The 18510-nt window shown below is 41.7% G+C and overlaps 1 protein-coding gene and 1 pseudogene across 8 annotated transcripts in view; one reads left to right on the forward strand and one right to left on the reverse strand.

Annotated features, from left to right (window-relative positions):
* CCDC88A (coiled-coil and HOOK domain protein 88A) overlaps positions 1–18510 on the forward strand; it is a 260282-nt gene that overhangs the window by 218279 nt on the left and 23493 nt on the right. For all 8 annotated transcript variants that reach the window (XM_077282662.1, XM_077282666.1, XM_077282667.1 and 5 more), the window contains 4 exons: positions 3115–3301; positions 3756–3901; positions 5704–5796; positions 6261–6475. In XM_077282662.1, the coding sequence (XP_077138777.1) occupies positions 3115–3301; positions 3756–3901; positions 5704–5796; positions 6261–6475 (641 nt within the window). The remainder of the gene's footprint in view (positions 1–3114; positions 3302–3755; positions 3902–5703; positions 5797–6260; positions 6476–18510) is intronic.
* LOC143808916 (uncharacterized) lies at positions 9396–18488 on the reverse strand (annotated as a pseudogene).

Raw genomic sequence — 18510 nt, forward strand, 5'->3', positions numbered from 1 at the left:
GGACAACCCGTTTAAGTAGGTGATGGAAAAACCTAATGCTTTAAAATAAAATATTTTACCAGAGATTAAAGAAGGATATAATGCGAGAACTCTGGTGCCTGGTAAATTGCTGGTGAGGATCATTTCTCCAGCTGTTTTCTTGCTGAGTACAATAGATATATATGCAATCATAGCTAGTCAGCAGGCTGGAAAGTGCTCCGATCAGCGGATTATCTCCTGCATGAGCCAGCTACTGAATGCTTCCTAAGTGGACACCGTGGAGAATGTGATAGTGCCGTTATTATGGATCAGGCGGGAAGGAGAACGCATATGGGTTTAAATTGCATTGCTGATTTTACATATGCAGCATTTTTGCAACCTTAGCAATGTCATTGTATCAAAAACGTAAACCGTTGGTGCAATATGGTATAACAGTTAAATATTTATGATAAAATATACATAATTTATCACACAATTTCAAATGCAGAATATTGTATGTTATTAGTGTTGTTCTAATTTTCTATCTTTTTTTTCTGTATTTGTCGGTGTTTTGTATTTTTAACACCTGTTTCCATCCGACTTCCCACCAGGGATCGGATTCCACTTGTGTCCATAGCAACGCTGGCTGTAATAATTGCCGTATCACGCCGGCTCGCACGGCTCATTCTGTGACCTATTACCCATGAGGATTTGCTTCAATATGATTGTGTAACAGCTAGCGACAATCATACAAAAGACTTGTAATTTACAATTTGCAGGCTCCAAAAAAAAATCCTCATCTGTAATAAAAATAAGACCTCCTAGGATAAGCATAATGCGGCATGTGCATTTTATTCCTGGGGTCCGAAGGATGTTAATGGTTTACATCTTGTCAATTCTCACAATAAAAACTAGCTGATTTCTAATTTCATCTTCAAGGGTCCCTGTTTTACCTTCAGGGGCTGCAGGCAGGAGAGTTAATGGCGTGCTGCGTAATGGGAAATACAATGTAGCACCAGACAAAATCATTTGCCCATAGGCATGTCTCCAGAAAATAATGTGCCACCTGATAACTACGGTATATATAGCAAAAGTTTAAATATAAATGATGCAAATAAGTAATTATTACCGCCATACACTGCACATGTGAATAACATACCGACCCATCAGAGCGAACATAAATAACAATTAAACCCAAGGAATCACAGTTTTGACTTTTCTGTTTGTAGTTGTTCTCCTTGCCTTCATTTTCATCTAGTCCGAGCAGCATGAAGATATGATGCATCTGTCTACAACTCTACATACATGATCACCTATACATTGCATAGGGGATAATTTTTAGATCTCTGGAACGGGGACTTAGAATGGAGAACAAGGGTGCGTATATGACCTAGCCATGGTCTTTCAGCCAGGGGAGAACTGGACTCACAAGTCACCTGTTCTAGTGATCCTAACGGTGGAATCCAGACAGATCTATTAATTTTCACTTATCCAGTGGATAGCTGATCATTTTTGTAGACCAAAAAATCCTTTATATGAAGGACGTGTCACTTGCCATTTTTTTCCTACTGATCCTCGTTCCTATTATATGGTTCTTTTTCCTTGTATACAAATAAGTCTTATTATCCAACTGGGTGTGGATCTCAAATGAATAGAGTTAAGGATCACACCTCTTTGGCTAACAAAGCCAGATTTGCATACTGAGTGTGAAAAGGAAGAGAAGATTGTATTTCAGGAATGGACAGGGGCAAGACTGAAAAAAATGCCAGATTTAGGGGAACAGTGACATTCACATCAACCCAAATAAAAACAAAATCCCATATTAATGGCAAGTGAGAGGTCCTCTTTTTTTTAAACTAAATAAAGTTTATTGAAGAGATATAAAGGATCAGATCCATTACAAATTCAGCAAATGAACAAGTTTTGATGTCCAATAAATCATTACCAGGAACAAATGTAAACATATTTAGCACATGGTACTATCAGTATTGAAGATATTGTAGAGCAACTAGAGAGAACTTGAATAGAATATCTCAAAATGTATCTTGTGGGGTTTTGCCCAGAAATGGAAAACCATAAAAAAGAAACGAATAGTCATTGCTGCTTGACTACTTCTGTTTAGTTAGATATGTTCATAAATGGTGGGTTTGAAGACCACAAAGAAGTACAGCTGTAGAAGCCCTCCTCCCTATCTCCCCCCTCCAATTGGCCACCACCCCACCTTTTCTAATTACCCACCCACCGTTAAGCACTCAGGGGGTGTTCAATCCAACTACCCGAAATTTTGGGGGGAGTAGCTTCAGCATCTTTTTTATGAGTGAGGGAGAGGTTTCACTCTGATTTCTATCACGAGATGGTTGGTATTTTCGATGACCTCCTACGTCTGGCCACATGTTTTTGGGATATAAATATGACCTCAGTCAGGAATAATCTATCTACAGTCCTTTTATATTGTTCAGGGTCAACAAACATTAGACTAGAGAGGTCTTCTATAAAGAGGTTTCACAACAACTGATTTTTCAGTACTGTCCCAAGAAACCCAGGTTGTGAGTCTGAGCAACTTTCCACCCTACTTTGCTCAATAATAAACAGTGTTTTATCCTATGTTATTATTTCTGTATAGATGAACTAGACTAAATTGTATGTAATACATGAACTGTGTAGAGACCAGATGAAGGGGTTGTCCGGTCAGAATATATTGACGCCAAGCACCCCACTGATCAGCTGTTGCAGGCTCCGGTGGAGGCCCGATGTGAACACATGGAACAGAGTTCCACTGTTCAGATCCATTCAATATATGTGGCCGGTCACCAGAGCTTGTAACAGCTAATCGGTGGAGGTCCCTGGTGTCCGATCCCAACCGATCTGATATTGCTGACATATCCTAGGTATAGGTTAGCCATATATACTGACCAGACAACCTTCTAAATAGGTCAAGCTAGATTTTCTTTGTGCTTGCCTTGATTATATATGTTTGCTTTAGGGTCGTGTATATAATATACAGTAGTTAGCATTTACCATTGTGCATTTGCATCTTTCTGTAACTAATTACTGGGATCCATTATTTGAATTCAATAAATCCTAATTTACAACACTGTAATAAAGATGTATAACAAATATTGTAATCTCTTTGTATTTCCTCCTTAACCCCTTAAGGCTTAATCACACATATAGACAGTTATTACGTGAAAATGAAAGTCTTCAAAGTGACCATAAAAACCTGAAAACCTCATTAAACAATGGAAAATTGGAGCAGACCAGACTAGAAGCTGACTTCTCAAAACTGAAAGAGAAATATCAGAAGTCGGATATCACAGTCACAAATCTGACCAACCAATGTGAGGTGAGAATTGTGTGTCTTCTGTCGGGTGTATCTCAACTGGAGGCAACATCCTATCAATAGGGTGGTCCACATGTTGGATTGTCCTTGTGTAATACTGCATGGAAAATAAATGTCCACTCACAATCAGAGTCACCGTGATCAGCTAATCAATGGGTCAGATAACCTTTGAGGAGCTGTTGACCCTACCTAAAATCTGTAAGACTTCCTGCCCTTGTATCTTCTCTCCAGTACTGACAACACAGCAGGGGCCCAAAAAGGGAAGCTTGGGGGTCACTGTTATGAAATTTTGGCTTATAAACCTTTTTGAAAATATTCCGCACTGTAGATCGATGTTATCTGTTTTTTGTTTTTTTTTTCTTTATCTTGAATTTATTAAAGAAGGAAATGTACAGATGATTCATGACTATTTGTAACTTTTTATTTAGGTTACTTTTTATGTTTGTTTTTTTTTCAGCTTTTACGTCAAGTTAAAGGAAACTTGGAAGAGGAGAACAGACATTTGATGGGCCAGAACCAAATATTAGCTTTACAAAACAAGACTTTACTAGATCAAAATATGGAAAGCAAAGATTTTTATCAAGTTGAGCAAAGACAGTATATGTAGGTTGAATAATTGGGATACATTTATTTCATTTTTTTCACCTGCTTCATCCTACTTGTGTATAGATCTAGCACTAGTCTGGTGGGATTCAGTGTTATTGTATAGATCAGGGGTGCATAACCTATTTTGTTCAAGGGCCACATTGCCATACTGAACCAATCCGGGGGTCAAACTAAAAATTTAAGGGGTATTAACCTCTGTGACATTTCTGCATATGAAAAGTATATACCATAAATGTCTGATAGGTATAAAATCTTCTTACAGGGCTTTTACCTCCACCAGTCACCACTTTTAGGGCTGTGTGCCCATAATGTGTTTTCGGTGAGCTTTTGACACTCCATATTCTCACTGCATAAAAATTGCAGCCTATTACAGTTCCAGCAAAGTGGATGGGATTTATAGAACTCTCCCGCCCACTGCGTTTTCTTTTGGGCAGCGTAAACTGACTTGCGGTGCGTGTTTCCAACCTGCAACATGTCATTTTCGCTCAAGTACACTGATTTTTATGTACATATTTTCTCCATAGAATTGCATTAGATGTTGAAAATCTGCAGGTAAAAAACACATGTAATCTTCTCATGACTTTATCAATAAAGTTTTGTCAAAGCCAAATACAGTAACAAAAACAAAGCAGCTTTATTTAAACAATGACATACCAAAAAGAGACAAAAATCTCGAAAAAGAAAAATGCATGTAAAAAAAAAAAAAAAAAAGCCCTAAAAACGCAATGATAAAAACACAAGTAAAATCTGCAACATCAAATCCTCACCAAATATGCATCGAGGGAATGTAGCATCACGGTACGTTCACACAAAGTTTTTTGACAAGGATTTAGAAATAGATTCCGCTCCTAAATCCACATCTAATAATTATTCTTTAAATAAGTTTACTACTGAATTGGATAGATCCTTTAGGGCACACAGTGCTGTTTTTTATTTCACGTACTTTTGAACATTTTTCAGTAAAACTAACAGGAAGTTATTCAAAGAGTATTTTAAGCATTTTTATGTGGATTCGCAATAACATTTTCTTTTAAATCCTTGTAAATGAACTGTGTGAACAGGTCCTAAAGAGGAAGAAGTCATGCTTGCACATGGCTCTCTACAATAGATTGTTTTCTTTTTACCACCTAATGTTTCAAACCTCCCATAAACTACAGTGGAGCCAGCACAGACACCGAAGGCTGCTTTACATACAACTTTCCGGAGTGCCAAAGGGGTTAAGAGACACTATTCTCCTGATATGAGGCATCCAGAGATGTTTACACAGGGCACCATTAGTACTTGCCGGTGCTTGCTCCTCAGCTAATGCCACCTCTCCTCTGTGTGTGGATGCTCACTATAGTTAACCTGTCAGTCAAGAATTCTTCTGTGCATTTGGTTGGGGACCGCACAGATTGGCATAGGAGGCGACATGTGGTCCCCGGGCATCAGGTTGTGCACCCCTGTTATAGACGGTTTATCCAGAAACCCATTAATGCTTTACATCCAATGAGACATGCCCAATATAAAAAGTTTATTTTCTTCCTGCATCACTTACTGGAATTAAATAATGCTGCCATCGCTGTAAAATGGGCATTACAGCCATAATACCAAGACCACCCAGAGATCAACACAATCGGGCTCCGATTGCTAAAGATCTTATGGTGGTAGATGTCTGGCCAATATGATCTTAATATGAAAGTTACAATACAATAGTTCTCTGTTATACAGCTACCTGAAAGTAACTTAACAGACAAGAACCCCTCTAGTTTAATAATGATTATATTTATTATTGTTAATAACTTCCTATTTATTTTCAGGGATAAAATTAATGAGCTGAGACGGCAAAAAGAGAAACTGGAAGAAAAGATCATGGATCAGTATAAATTCTATGAGCCTTCTCCTCCAAGACGGTAAATTGCATAGTGTTGTATAGGGGCAGGCTAAGTTGCATAATGTTGTATAGAGGCAGGGCAGGTTACGTAATGTTGTATAGAGGCAGGCTAAGTTACATAATGTTGTATAGGGGCAGGCTAGGTTACATAATGTTGTTTAGGGGCAGGCTAGGTTGCATAATGTTGTATGGGGTAGGCTAAGTTACATAATGTTGTATAGGGGCAGGCTAGGTTATATAATGTTGTACAGGGTCAAGCTAAGTTACAAAATGCTGTGTAGGGGCAGGCTAGGTTACATAATGTTGTATAGGGGCAGGCTAGGTTACAAAATGTTGTATAGTGGCACGGTACTTGGCAAGTTAATTTACCAACTTCAGTTTTTTTTATAGAAAGTTATATAAAAATGTATTGAATAAATCTTAGTGTATTCTACACTCAGGAAATTAGTATCTTGTAAATAGCTCATTTCTCTACCCCCAAAGGAGAGGTAATTGGATAACCTTAAAGATGAGGAAGCTAATCAAGTCTAAGAAGGATGTAAGTCGTGAACAGCTGAGATCTCTCACTCTCCCTCCTTCTCGATCGGAGTCTGGTGAAGGATTTTTACAACTACCTCCACTGGATAGCCAGGATAGCTCTTCTGTAGGCTCCAATTCTCTAGAAGACGGGCACCCACTTGGAGCCAAAAAGAGCAGCAGTGAGTACTGTGTTATATACTGTGCTATATACTGTGTATTCTATTATTCTCCTATTATATAGAACTATGAAGGACAGTGTTGACTTTATACTTAATTCTGCCCTGGAAATGTTTCAGCTTGTTCCCCCACATTACCGTTTGAGTGTTCTCTGTATAGGTAGACAAACCATATGTTTGGATGATGTTTTTAATATTTTCATAGAATTTGTGTTTGTGGTAAATCTTGACTTAACTGTAACTTGTTTTCAGTGCCCATCATCATTCACTTGATCTTTATCTACTGTATTAATGTTCCTTCGCTTGGGTTATACTATGGAAACATTTATTTGTAAAGAAATATCTTTGAAATTTGTTTGTGGTCTTTTATTTTTGTAAATAATAATTTTTGGGGGCTTAGAATGTTATTTCTACTCACAAAGTGATCATACAGTGACACTAGAGGTGTGGTAAAAAAGCAATAGATGCTGAAAATATACTGAGTAAAACAATTTACTTATACCGGAACCGTGGGTTCTTCTGACATGTCTATTATAGAAAAAAATTATAGTTACCGTGAAAAACTTCTGGGGCATCTTTTCTTATAACTCTGTGCTGTAGAGTTCCTCTCTTATTACTTCTAGAAATTTATGAATAAATTGACTTCTGGGTGTTACCAGTTGGGGGCGTGTCCAATCAGAGCTGACAAAGTGAGCGTTGGCAGGAACACATTTTTTTGATAAGGACAATGGTAACACCCCGATGTCAATTTAATCATACATTTGTAGGAGGAATAACATGGGGAAAGTCACATCAGTGCCCATAATATGAATTGGAATACTACATTTTATAGGGTGAACAAATCTCAGGCATGTGACCTTTTTTAAACCCTAATAAAAACAATCAAAATGTCTTGAATTTCCATCTGTCCTCTTCTGCATGGTTTTATTTTCATTGTGTTTGATATGTAACATTCACCTCTGTCCAGTCTTTATCTGTGCACATCCCACACAAGATATTAGTGTAATAGATCTACATGTCCATTTAGCTTCACTACACTGATATTTCTTATGAGAAATTGGCCCATCACAGAATGAGTCACCCTTGTGGATCTCGTACATGTCAGATTATAAAATATTCTGAATTACTTTGATTGTGGATGCATAATGTATATAATATAATATTGATAAAACATAAAACGTTTTGTTAAAATATAACAGTACATCTGGTGCAATCGGGGCCGGTTTCAGACATTGTGTGGCTCTGGGCAAACGTTAACATGGGGTCCTAAATGCCCATATATTACACCATTATACAGAAACATTTGGGTTGTATTCACGTGAGCTGAGTTCAGACCGTTAACCCCTTAACCCCCGAAGCTTTTTTCGGTTTTGCGTTTTCGTTTTTCGCTCCCCTCCTTCCCAGAGTCAATATGGCCATGTGAGGGCTTGTTTTTTGTGGAACGAGTTGTACTTTTGAACGACACCATTGGTTTTACTATGTCGTGAACTAGAAAGCAGGAAAAAAATTCCAAGTGCGGTGAAATTGCAAAAAAGTACAATCCCACACTTGTTTTTTGTTTGGCTTTTTTGCTAGGTTCACTAAATGCAAAAACTGACCTGCCATTATGATTCTCCAGGTCATTACAAGTTCATAGACACCAAACATGTCTAGGTTCTTTTTTATCTAAGTGGTGAAAAAAATTCCAAACTTTGCTAAAAAAAAAAAAAAAAATTGTGCAATTTTCCGATTCCCGTAGCATCTCCAATTTCCGTGATCTGGGGTCAGTTGAGAGCTTATTTTTTGCCTGCCGAGCTGACGTTTTTAATGATACCATTTTGGTGCAGATATGTTCTTTTGATTGCCCGTTATTGCATTTTAATGCAATGTCACGGTGACCAAAAAACTTAATTCTGGCCTTTTGACTATTTTTCTCGCTATGCCGTTTAGCGATCAGGTTAATCCTTTTTTTAATTGACAGATCGGGCGATTCTGAATGCAGTGATATTAAATATGTGCAGGGTTTTTTTTATTGTTTTATTTTGAATGGGGCGAAAGGGGGATGATTTGAACCTTGTAGATTTTTTTTTTTTTTTTTCATATTTTTAAAAACATTTTTCTTTTTACTTTTGGCATGCTTCAATAGCCTCCATGGGAGGCTAGAAGCTGCCACAACTTGATTGGCTCTGCTAAATAGAGGTGATGCTCAGATCGCCTCTATGTAGTAGAATTACTGCATTGCTATGAGCGCCGACCACAGGGTGGGGCTCATAGCAATCCTGCATCAACAACCATAGAGGTATCAAGGGGATCTCTGGTTGTCATGCCGATGCACTGCTGACCCCCGGTCACATGATGGGGGTCTGCAGTGCGCGTATTTCCAGCCCGATGGCCGGAAGCGCGAGTTAATAGGTGTGGGCGGATCGCAATTCCACCCACACTTATTGCTGTCACATGTCAGCTGTTCAAAACAGCTGAGTTGTCCCGGCATTGAGGCGAGCTCCGGCGGGGGTTCTGCCATAGGACATACTATCCCGTCCGATGGCAGAAAGGGGTTAAGTGAAGCGCGATTGACAATATTAATGTCGTGTGGCACTTGTTTACACAGGCTTACGAAGAATGATGGGCACAGAATAATCACTAGTAGATATATCGGTCCCCAAACAGTATTATGTTATCAGCAGTTTACACCGGGCGATGTGCTGCGGAAAATAATCATTTTTGTTCAGGCATGAACAATTCAGTCACCCAATTAATGAGCAGCATTTTGCTCGTTTGTTGGGCGATTGCTGACGCATTTACACATAAGTACTGTAGACTGTGCTGCCGGTATTTATAAATGTGAATTATATATACACACACAATATGAAACACAAATATTGTATGTTACCACACATATACACATAATGCATGTAAAAAGAAACACATAAAAATTGAGCGTGGATTAAGTTGGTATACATGCAGCACATAAACACATGTTCATATTGGCCACAAAGCGCACAAAACCTACAAGAAACAAAATGAGCAAAAACTCTGCTGTAACTAAATAAGTAAAAAGCAAAAGTGCATTCAAATAACTCAGGGTTCTTAGTATTACGGCTTTTTGATCAAAAATAGCATAAAAGCCATCCCACTGTCGACAAGGTGCCCCTGATCGGGACAGGACCTACGCTGTCTTATATTAAAAACCTTACCATGTGTCAGAGTTGACCTCAGTGTGTGAATAAGGGCAGACAAAAAGACCAGATCTCAATCTATCGACATCAGTCTGGGGAAGCCTTTAAATGTAATTTCCAGCTCAGGAGAGGTAGGCCACACCCCGGTTTACACAGAATGCAAAAATACAAAGAAAAAACACAAAGATTGAGCTTGGATTAAGTTGGTATACATGCAGCACATAAATGCATGTTCACATTGGCCACAAATGTGAACATTCATTTTTTTTTTTTTTTTTTTTTTTTTTTTTACACAATTCATGTTGTACACACACAAATGTATATACACTAGTGATAAGCGAATTCCTGCATGTGTTGCGGCCGCGAGACATGAAGACGCGGGGACTTGAACATATTTTTCAAGCACACCGAAGACGCTCGGTTAACACACGCGCATGCTGGTTGTCCAGTCTTCCATCCATAGCACCTTCCACACCCCGACTATATTCATCATGGTGTCACTACAACTGCCTTGTTTTAAATGGCTTAAATAAAAACGTCATGATTTTATATTGCCGTAGCTGGATCTTTTCTACCTATATCCACATGCTTGGAAAACACCTTATCCAATCACGTTCGCTCATTACTAATATACACATAACCCACACACATGTATACACAGAGCACATACACATATATTTGTATACACAGAACACAAACAGACATGTATACACAAAGCACATACATACAGACATAGATGTATACACAGAGTACATACAACTAGACACATGTATACACAGAGCACATACATAGAGAATTATATATGTATACACAGAGCACTTACAGACATGTATACACAAAGCACATACATACAGAAATATATGCATACACCGAGTACATACAATCAGACAAAGGTATACACACAGAGCACATACATACATAGACACATGCATACACATACAGTACAGACCAAAAGTTTGGACACACCTTCTGATTTTACGATTTTTCTGTATTTACATGACTATGAAAATTGTACATTCACACTGAAGGCATCAAAACTATGAATTAACACATGTGGAATTATATACTTAACAAAAAAGTGTGAAACTGAAATTATGTCTTATATTCTAGGTTCTTCAAAGTAGCCACATTTTGCTTTGATGACTGCTTTGCACACTCTTGGTATTCTCTTTCAAAAAGTAGTCTTCGGGAATGGTCTTCCAATAATCTTGAAGGAGTTCCCAGAGATGCTTAGCACTTGTTGGCCCTTTTGCCTTCACTCTGCGGACCAGCTCACCCCAAACCATCTCGATTGGGTTCAGGTCTGGTGACTGTGGAGGCCAGGTCATCTGGCGTAGCACCCCATCACTCTCCTTCTTGGTCAAATAGCCCTTACACAGCCTGGAGGTGCATTTGGGGTCATTGTCCTGTTGAAAAATAAATGATGGTCCAACTAAACGCAAACCGGATGGGATAGCATGCCGCTGCAAGATGCTGTGGTAGCCATGTTGGTTCAGTATGCCTTCAATTTTGAATAAATCCCCAACAGTGTCACCAGCAAAGCACCCCCACACCATCACACCTCCTCCACCATGCTTCACGGTTGGAACCAGGCATGTAGAGTCCATCCGTTCACCTTTTCTGCATCGCACAAAGACACTGTGGTTGGAACCAAAGATCTCAAATTTGGACTCATCAGATCAAAGCAAAGATTTCCACTGGTATAATGTCCATTCCTTGTGTTCTTTAGCCCCAACAAGTCTCTTCTGCTTGTTGCCTGTCCTTAGCAGTGGTTTATTCGGACTCCCATGACAGCACCACGAGAGAGGGGATCCGCCCCTTTAGGAACAGGAAACCCACAGATACAAAAGGGCGGCACCTCTCCCATGCATCAGTTGGTTTCCTGTTCCTAACGGGACGGGATCCTGCAGATTTCACAAAAGGATCCCAGGCCGGCCGGCCGACTCAGGTAGCGAGGGGGTCTCCTACCTCGGCCGGTGCGGGGTTCCTGGTAGATGTCGCAATGGTCCTGGCAGGGCTGCATGTGGCGACATTCCAGCAGGGAGCAGCCACCGGTGGTGTCCTGTCTCCGGGCCAGCGCCGGGTGAGTATGTCCCCTGGGTCTCCTCCTTCTGTGGTGGCTGGGGTCTCAGGTATGCGGCGGTGCTCGGGGGCGCCATCCGGGAGTGATGCGGCTCTGTCCGGCGTCCTCGCCGCTCTGTGCGCCGATACTGAAGCGCTGGGAGCCCGGGTGACGCCGGGGGAGGAGTCGGCGGTCACTTCCGGGTTTCCGGGGTCCTGCGCATGCGCAGTGAATCCAAGATGGCGGCGCCCACCGGTAATAGCGTCGCCGGCGTTCTGAGCCCCAGGGCTTGCCGCCTGCACCAGGGGGAGGCCGAAAGAAGTAATCAGGGGAGCGCTAGGCACAGCTGCTGACCGGAGGAGGGGTTATAAAAGGAACTCCGGATCGTGATCCCTTGCTTCTGGCCTCATATGGTGAAGATGGAGGACGAGCACGTGCAGTTGCTGCAAGAGGTGTCCCAGAAGCCCAAAGGGAAGGATCGCGACAGGAGGAGTAGTGAGTCTGGCCACAAAAGCACCTCCAGACAGGGGTCTGGAGCATCAGCCAGTGGAAATCCCCCTCGTATTCCGGTACTTTTTCTTTGGGCAGCGCTGGTAAGTGATCTTCGTGAAAGTTCACCCAGTGACACGATTCCCCTCATATGTTCCATTATAGGGGAAGAAATGTGCCGGGAAGGCGAAACACAGGGAATGTGGCATCTGCGGGGTTCCCCTACCTGATTCGTGCCCTAAAAAATTATGTGGGCCATGTATCCAGCAGACGGTGAGGTCTCAGGAAAGGGGTGAGGGGGAGAGCATTATATCTACAGGGATTAGATTGCTTTACTTACCCCCCTCAGGTAGCGGAGGAATCCCTTACTATGACCACCAGCTTGAAGGAAATGATCAGGATGGAGGTCAGACAATCCTTAAAGGACCTTTCTCAAGGAGGAAGCTCTAAGTCCAAAGCTCCGTTACTCTCCGATTCTTCAGTGGAAGAGGATAAGGAGGAAGTTTTTTCCGGTTCAGCTGCGTCATCCTCTTCCTCGGATGAGGACACCGCCCGCTTCTGTCTACCCCTTGAACGAGTGGATAAGCTGGTTAAGGCGGTCAGAGGAACGATGGGCATAACGGAACCGAGACCCCAACTTTCCAAGGAGGAAATTATGTTCAGTGGGTTGGAGCAGAAAAAACGGAGAGTCTTCCCGCTCAATGAAAAAATCCAGGATCTCATCAATAAAGAATGGAAAAAACCCGAAAGAAAGGGTTCCTTACCTTCAGCGCAGAAGCGCAGATATCCATTCGATGATCCTGCAGTCACCAACTGGGAAAAAGCCCCTAAGTTGGACGCGGCAATAGCCAAAGTGGCAAAACGGGCCTCTCTCCCTTTTGAGGACATGGGGACCCTTAAGGACCCCCTTGATAGAAAAGCAGACACCTTTCTAAAAAGTACCTGGGAGATGGCGGCCGGTTCTTTAAGGCCTGCGGTGGCTTCAACCTGTACAGCCAGATCAATGATGGTCTGGTTGGAACAGTTAGAGACTCAGTTAAAAGAAGGTGCATCAAGGGATTCTATTTTAACTGCCTTACCACTGATCCAAGAAGCGGCTGCTTTCTTATCAGATGCATCTATTGACTCTGTCAAGATGGCTGCTAGAGCAGCAGGTCTCTCGAATGCGGCCAGGAGGGCTCTTTGGCTGAAATGTTGGCCAGGCGATATACAATCAAGGTCAAAACTCTGCATCATTCCTTGTAAAGGGGAGTACCTATTCGGGCCCACCTTAGACGAACTCCTAGAGAAGGCGGGAGATGACAAAAAGAAGTTCCCCAATCTGCTGGGGTCCTACCGTCGTCCCTTTAATAAAAGAAGGTTCGGTCGCGGAGGGAAGCGTACCTTTTCACCTTCAAGGGATCGGTCTAGGTGGGATGACAGACGTAGACGAGGTACGGGATATATGTTCCGTCGTTCCTCAAAAGAAAGGAAGAAGGAGGACAAATGACTAGGAGCCCCGGTGGGGGGTAGACTTTTACATTTTGGTTCAGAATGGTCAGAGATCACGAATAGTATCTGGGTGCAAGATACTATTTCTCGGGGTCTTACTCTTGAGTTCTGCCATACCCCACGGGATAAGTTTATGTTGACTCCATTGCGTTCTAATCCCCTAGAGCAATCGGCTCTGGAAGAAGAGGTGTGGTCTCTCTGTTCAAAAAATGTCCTTACACAGGTTCCAGAGGCTGATAGAGGGAAAGGTTTCTATTCTCCCTTGTTTCTTATTCAGAAGCCCGACAACACGTATAGAACCATCATAAATCTCAGACATCTTAACAGTTATTTGGTTAAGCATACCTTTAAAATGGAGTCCATCAGCTCGACAATAAAGATACTGTTCAAAAACTGCTTTATGGTGGTAGTCGATTTAAAGGATGCCTATTACCACGTACCTATTCATGTGGATTTCCAGCAGTTTTTGAGGGTAGCAGTGTTAATGGGAGGAGTTGTTTATCATTTTCAGTACAGGGCTCTTCCTTTCGGTATAACATCAGCCCCTAGAGTATTCACAAAAATAGTGGCGGAAGTGATGGCTCACTTGCGAGAATCTAATGTCCTTATTGTCCCATACCTGGATGATTTCCTCATAGTAGGTAACTCTGTAGAACACTGTTTGTCCCAACTGGAGCTAACTAGAGTTAAGTTGGAACGCCTGGGCTGGATAATTAATTTTGAAAAATCTCGGTTACAGCCTCAAAAAATTCAGAAGTTTCTGGGCCTATTACTAGATTCAACTACACAACAGTGTTATCTTCCAGAAAATAAATTAACTCAGATTCAGCATCAGGTTCTAAAAGCAGTTAATACACCCTCTATGACCCTGCGGCAAGCTATGTCCCTGTTGGGGTCCCTCACATCGTGCATTCCAGCGGTAAGGTGGGCACACTTTCACACTAGATCCCTCCAAAAAGAGATTTTGGTTAAGGATAGGATCTTGAGGGGGGTATTAGAGGAAAAAATAACGCTTGAACCAGCGACTCTCAAATCCCTAAATTGGTGGCTGGATAGGGATAACTTGTCAGCAGGCGTTCCCTGGATGATAGATGTGTCCCAGGTTGTGACTACGGATGCCAGCTCCTCAGGTTGGGGGGCTCACATGAATGACATTGTAGTGCAAGGCCAATGGGAACCATACTCAACGTCCTCTTCCAATCAGAGAGAATTATTAGCAATCGAGTTGTCGGTTAAAAACCTCCTCATGTATCTACAGGGCCACCACGTCCGGATCCTCTCAGACAACCGGGTGGCAGTCTCCTATATAAATCATCAAGGAGGGACACGCTCCGAGGCTCTGATGCAGATCACAGATCGTCTCCTCCGGGTGGCAGAAGAGAATTTACAATCTTTGACTGCTCTGCACATCACAGGAAAAGACAACATAAAAGCGGACTTTCTCAGCCGCAATGTCCTAAAGCAAGGAGAATGGTCTCTAAATGGAGACATCTTCAGACAGATTGTCCGTTTGTGGGGTCGACCGGTGGTGGACCTATTCGCCACAAGGGAGAACAAAAAAGTAAAAAACTTTTGTTCCTTAAATCCCAGGGAAAATCCACTGGCAGTGGACGCATTCCTCATAAAATGGGATTTTTCTCTGGCCTACGCCTTCCCGCCACTGAACCTGCTACCTCTAGTGGTGAGGAAAGTCAGAGAAGATCGGGCGAGACTCATTCTGATTGCTCCCTTTTGGCCCAGGAGAACCTGGTTTTCATGGCTCAGGATGATGTCAGTGGGCGATCCCTGGGTACTCCCAGACATCCCAAATTTGCTTTCCCAGGGGCCGATACTCCATCCACAAGTAAAGGGACTTCATTTGACGGCTTGGAGTTTGAGCGGTCATTGTTAGAAAATAAAGGCTTCTCTCCTAAATTAGTCGATACCCTTCTAAAAAGTAGAAAGCCGATAACAACAAGAATCTACTCCAGAACCTGGAGAAAGTTCTTAACTTCCTCAAAATTTAATATTAATGATGGTGTACCAATACGTCAAATATTGGAATTTTTGCAAAGAGGGTTAGAGTTAAAACTCTCCACAAGCACATTAAGGGTACAAGTTTCAGCGCTTGGAGCCCTGTTCTCATGTAACATTGCGGGTAACTACTGGGTGTCGAGGTTCATTAAGGCGGTCGGTAGAATTAGACCACTGTATAGAAACAAAATGGTACCATGGGATTTAAATCTGGTCCTTTCTTCTTTGACAAAGCCCCCTTTTGAGCCGTTGAATGAAACCTCAGTCAGGATGTTGTCTCTCAAAACAGCTTTCCTAATAGCTATAACATCAGCTCGCAGAATAGGAGACATCCAGGCGCTCTCTAGAAATCCCCCGTATACAGAATTTCTTCAGGATAGAGTTATCCTTAGACCGGACCCAGCCTACTTACCAAAAGTAGTATCCCAGTTTCACAGATCGCAGGAGATAGTTTTACCTTCATTTATCCCTAATCCTTCTAACCCTAAAGAAAGTGAGCTCCATACTTTAGATGTCAGGAGATGCCTTCTTCAATATATCTCGGTCACTAATGATTGGAAGAAGGATAATGCACTATTCCTGTCCTACCAAGGTCCAAGGAAAGGGACTAGAGCATCTAAATACATATTAGCGAAATGGATTAGGGAGGCTATCTCTCTTGCTTACACGACAGGTGGGGGTCCAGCTCCGCAGAATCTGAGGGCACATTCCACCCGAGCCATGGCGTCATCCTGGGCAGAGAGGTCTGGAGTGTCGGTCGACCAGATATGTAAGGCGGCCACATGGTCATCCCCTTCTACCTTCTTTAAGCACTATAGGTTAGACTTGGGGTTCTCCTCAGACCTCACCTTCGGGTTAAGGGTGCTACAGGCTGTGGTCCCTCCCTAAAAATGGCTTACATCTCTGTAAATCTCTCGTGGTGCTGTCATGGGAGTCCGAATAAAGCATTAAGCTACTTACGGGTAGCGGCATTTTTCGGAGGCCCATGACAGCACCCTTAGTTCCCTCCCTTTTCACGTGGGGTTGCACATCCTGGGTTTATAATCAACCAAATATTTTAAAGAAGGAATGTTATCTTCTCACGTGTATTACTTTATTAAAAGTCATTGTGTTTAATTGTATGCAATTTTGTGTTTGCTTGTCATTAACTGCGGTTAGTCCTCTCAGGCTCTGTAATCCAACTGATGCATGGGAGAGGTGCCGCCCTTTTGTATCTGTGGGTTTCCTGTTCCTAAAGGGGCGGATCCCCTCTCTCGTGGTGCTGTCATGGGCCTCCGAAAAATGCCGCTACCCGTAAGTAGCTTAATGCTTTCCTAGCAGCTATTTTACCATGAAGGCCTGCTGCACAAAGTCTCCTCTTAACAGTTGTTGTAGAGATGTGTCTGCTGCTAGAACTCTGTGTGGCATTGACCTGGTCTCTAATCTGAGCTGCTGTTAACCTGCGATTTCTGAGGCTGGTGACTCGGATAAACTTATCCTCAGAAGCAGAGGTGACTCTTGGTCTTCCTTTCCTGGGTCGGTCCTCATGTGAGCCAGTTCCTTTGTAGTGCTTGATGGTTTTTACCACTGTACTTGGGGACACTTTCAAAGTTTTCCCAAATTTTCGGACTGACTGACCTCCATTTCTTAAAGTAATGATGGCCACTCGTTTTTCTTTACTTAGCTGCTTTTTTCTTGCTATAATACAAATTCTAACAGTCTATTCAGTAGGCCTATCAGCTGTGTATCCACCAGACTTCTGCACAACACAACTGATGGTTCCAACCCCATTTATAAGGCAAAAAATCCAACTTATTAAACCTGACAGGGCACACTTTGAAGTGAAAACCATTCCGGTGACTACCTCTTCCAGCTCATCAAGAGAATGCCAAGAGTGTGCAAAGCAGTCATTAAAGCAAAAGAAGAACCTAGAATATAAGACATATTTTCAATTGTTTCATACTTTTTTGTTAAGTATAGTGTGAATGTACTTTGTTACTTCAGTGTGAATGTACAATTTTCATAGTCATGAAAATACAGAAAAATCTTAAAATGAGAAGGTGTGTCCAAACTTTTGGTCTGTGCCGTAGGACATACAAAGACGCATCATACACAGAGCACATACATACAGACTTATATGAATACATAGAGCACAGACATGATATATATAGACATGTATACACAGAACACATACACACAGAGACAGGAATATATAGAGCACATACATGCAGACATATATGTATATATAGAGCACATACAGACATGCATACACAGAACACATACATATAGAAACATGGATACACAGAGCACATATCTACAAACCCATATATACACAGATCACATATATACGTCCTCATGTTTACACATATAGACACAGATGTATACACAGAGCACATACATACACACACACACACACTATACAGGACTTACCAATCTGGTCAATGGTTGATGTACGTTACTATACGGCTATACGTGGCAAACAGTAGAGGTAACTTCTGTTAAGACTCCCTGCGTATGCCTTAAATGATATGTGACTAGAGTCTTACATTCAGCATTTAATTCAAGGTCCAATGGCTCAGTATTTACTGAAACATGAGGATATCACTACACCAACATCCGTATACTGTCTTGTGTAATGTCTTATTTTTTTTTTTACTATGGAAAGTTTTGCCTTCTGTAAGAAATGGGGAAAAATGTTTTGTTCTTTAAAACATTTTTTAATGAGACTCTTTGCATAGTTTTAAGTGTCTGTGTCGCATATCATACCCATCACACACCGGTGTAAGTCTCTTGTCTTGTTGTGCATGCTTAGCTGAGAATCAGACATGCTCATTTCTGTCTTTCGTTTC

Source organism: Ranitomeya variabilis, chromosome 2 (genome assembly GCF_051348905.1).
Source record: "Ranitomeya variabilis isolate aRanVar5 chromosome 2, aRanVar5.hap1, whole genome shotgun sequence".
In the NCBI taxonomy this organism is placed as follows: Eukaryota; Metazoa; Chordata; class Amphibia; order Anura; family Dendrobatidae; genus Ranitomeya; species Ranitomeya variabilis.